We start from the raw sequence: 3,747 nt of genomic DNA on the forward strand, positions 1-3,747 counted from the left end.
TGGTGTTGTGGGGGGGGGGGGGGGGGGGGGTATGGTAAGTGTTGGATATGTGAAAAATGTTATATAATTGAGAAAAACTTTGTTGGGCTAATTTGGAGATGCACTATAGAATTCATATTAAGTCCACATTTATATTATTTGCTGCTGGCACCTTTGTTGTTATTATGTGCTAATGTTCAAGGTTATCGATAGCGGATAGCGTCGCGTAGCGGTGAGGCATCGCTAAGGCTATTTCGGGCTATTGCGGCAAAATAGCTGTAAAAAGCGCAAAGTCAAATAGCGGTCTAATTTAGATATGTATAAATACTAAAAAAAAAATTTAAAGAAAAATCTAAGAAATCTAAAAGTACATATTGGATGATTTAAAGAGATTCTAAACAAATCTAAGAAATCTAAAAGTACATATTGGATGATTTAAAGAGATTCTAAACATGAAATAGACATGTAATCATCACGTAATACCGAAGATGACTGGAGGAGTCAAAAAATCGTCGTCTTCGAGAAGAAGAGCTTAGCGGTGACATGACTGTCCTAAGAGGAGCTCACGGTGAAGGAGGTGAGAGGAAGTATCAAAGTAGGTGCCAGAGGCTATGAGAGGTGACGAGAGTATGCTAAAAATCACAAGAGACGGTGGAATGCAATGGTCAAAGGTTGAGTTTAATTTTAAAAAAATAAACCTCAAACTGCTTTTAAATAGCAGTCAAAAAGCAAATTTCTAATGCAATCGCTCACTATTTACCATTATGACACTATTGACCGCTTTTACGAACAGACATATTCTGTAATATATCGCCGCTATTACGCGATAACGTAGCGGGCGATAGCGTCGCGGGAAGGGACCGCTAACGCTATTAGCGTCGCTATTGCGGGGCTATTTACCGCTATTTATAACAGTGCTAATGTTTTTAACCAAACATGTTTGTTATCCATGAAATTATTTGTTATCAGGAGCTCTGGCTTAAAGATCTGTAGTTTCGACAATGTGAGGGAAGGGAGGAGGCTCATATTTTCTTTTTACACAAAAAAGGCTAATGGTCGGGACTATTGATTTGAACTAGAGTCACCTCATGAAGCAGTATGAGGTCTAAATAATATGGAAAGAGTTCTTTCTCAAGACAGATTTCATCAGGTTTACCTAGAGATAATGTTAGTTCTACTGTTGAGTGTACTTATATTTGTTTGTTAAAATTTGTATGTTATAGTTTGCAGAATGTGCTTCGTCATTGGAATGTGTTGTTGATTTGGTTCTCTTCAAATATTGTTATGCTTGAGAAAATTGTTTGCAACTTGATTTTCTTAACTGGAATGTCATTAATTTGGCTCTATGATAATATTTACATGCTCGAGAAACTCTTTTGGCTCTCATGTTGCAGTCTTAGACTGCTACATTGTGGTTCAGTCTGATATTTGTTGAAGTTTGATTAACAAAGGTCATGATTTAGAATTTCTTTACTTATTTTACTAATTAGGGATATACTAATTTATTCTTTTTTGTAATGGATATGTGATCCATGGTTTGGTTACCTTTGTCATTTTTTATAACTGTCCAAACTGTAGTCTAATGTGATTATAGATCTCATCAGTTGGTTTAATTTCTCAGGTTATTTGAATTTTTACCTCTGCCAAGACCCAGGGCCCTAAGAAATATGTTATTATGTAGAACTATTTAGATGAGGATATGATATCCTAATTTACGATGTTGGTTGTAACATAAACTATCTATAAGACTAACCTTTACCATTATATTTTTATTATATTATGTAATTATATATTGTTGTGTGTTCCGGCAATTCCTACTGTCCTTTATGTAGAATAGTATTCTCTATGGAAGCATGCACTATTTACTTCAAAATAACTATTAACTTTATTATTACCTTTCAAGTTATTTAATAAGTATTGGAAATAAAAAAACTTTGTAAACAGCACAAGCTGAACAAGGGTGCTTACGTGCTCAATGTGCCCAATGTGCTCAAAATGCATGAAGTCACAAACATGTTCTTCACAAGTAAAGAAGATGTACTTTCAACTGAATCATTACAGCCAAAAGACTAGTTAAATGTAACTTGGGAAAATGGCACAATTCATGGGGCATGGTAAGTGTTAGATACGAATGAATCACAACCACCCACTAAACAAATCAACGATTGTGATATTGCAGCAGTCTGTCCGCTATTTTTTTATATGAATGAATCACAACCACCCACTAAACAAATCAACGATTGTGATATTGCAATGGTCTGTCTGCTATTTTTTATACGAATGAACCATAACCACCCACTAAACAAATCAATGATTGTGATATTTCAGTGGTCTCTCAACTACTTTTTTGTAGCGGAGAGGATCCAAATCCAGTGAATTAACAGGTAAGAGAAAGTGATATCTTTTAACTAATACGCTATCCACTTTCCATAACAACAAACTGACGGATCTGACCAACCCCTTTTTACTTTTATCATCCAAACAAGATATCCAAATAGAAATTAGCGAGGAAGTATTTTCTCTTCGCTTTCCACTTTCCATTTGCAAACACCCGCTACCAATATCTCCAAAACAGAAAACAAATATAGTTGAAAGTTACTCACAGAGTCAAGGCAGCAATGAGGTCAGCATTGGTAAAGCTCAACCCAGCATTGTACTTGGTAAAGTTTCCAGTTGCAGTATCAAGAGAAACATCAGCACCAACAGAGACAGCACCTGTTCCGAACACACCAGAAAGGTTGACTATGGGGTTAGCAGTCAATCCAATGCTTGCATTAACCCCTGCGTAGTCATGCAAATACTGCAGCTCAACCTGGATACGTTCAGAACAAAAGAATTAAGATTATAAGTGTCGCAATTCAGGAGAGGATATAAATTAAAATGTAACAGCCAAAATAACAAATAACTTTTACCTTTCCAGATTTCTGATCAGGAACAACAAAGCTGATGATGGACTTCAACCCAGGAGTAGCAAGCTCATCGATAGTAACAGTTGTGAGAAGCTAGAAAAATCATAAAAAGAGTCATCACCTTATGCAAAATGCATAGAATGCAAAATAGCACAGTTCTAGAAGAATTATAGTTTATTAGCAATTAATAATTATATAACTCACTATAAATTGTTGTGGGCAAGGTTTTCAATATTGGACGTCGGGGACATGCGGATGGCAAAAATCCATATCCGAAATCGGGAAAATATCGGGTATAGGTAGTAAATATCATATTGTCATTTCGGATGGTGTGCACATATAATAATACACTGAAATGTAATCTAAACATAATTAAGGAAATCTAAAGTCTAAACATATCAAACTAATTTCCTTACAATTTAGTAATCTCTGCTAACTTAGTCCAAAGTGAAAAAAAACTGAACTTTACATATAACGGAACATGCCAACATTAAAGGAATAAGTTTAACAGTATTAGAAATCAATGGAGAAAAATTATACCTTATCAATGGAATCAAATGACAAACCACGGCTGACAAAGTTGCCGCACTGTACTCCTAGTTCCTTATAGGAGAGGGCGAATGTTTTATCACTCAAAGAGAGAGAAGAGGAGGGGGGGGATGACATTCTCGCCATTGTCATCTTGCACTAACATAAACACTACCAAAAGATAAACAGCCCTAATCCAAGTACTGGTCATCTTCACCTCCTGCTCTTTCATTTTTTTTCTCCTGAACCCATTGAAAATCAAATCCTCTTTCTTTGATCTTTTTAGTCTCTCAATCAATTTCGCATCAAAATGGATGGGGGAGGGCAGGTT

At 35.7% G+C, this 3,747-nt stretch overlaps 1 protein-coding gene across 1 annotated transcript in view; it reads right to left on the minus strand.

Moving 5' to 3' along the window:
* LOC109820832 (mitochondrial outer membrane protein porin 1-like) overlaps positions 1-3,747 on the minus strand; it is a 7,594-nt gene that overhangs the window by 731 nt on the left and 3,116 nt on the right. The window contains exons 4-5 of the mRNA XM_020387025.1: positions 2,892-2,981; positions 2,583-2,791 (exon numbers count right to left, since the gene is read on the minus strand). Of these exons, the coding sequence (XP_020242614.1) occupies positions 2,583-2,791; positions 2,892-2,981 (299 nt within the window). The remainder of the gene's footprint in view (positions 1-2,582; positions 2,792-2,891; positions 2,982-3,747) is intronic.

Source organism: Asparagus officinalis, chromosome 8, assembly GCF_001876935.1.
Source record: "Asparagus officinalis chromosome 8, Aspof.V1, whole genome shotgun sequence".
In the NCBI taxonomy this organism is placed as follows: Eukaryota; Viridiplantae; Streptophyta; class Magnoliopsida; order Asparagales; family Asparagaceae; genus Asparagus; species Asparagus officinalis.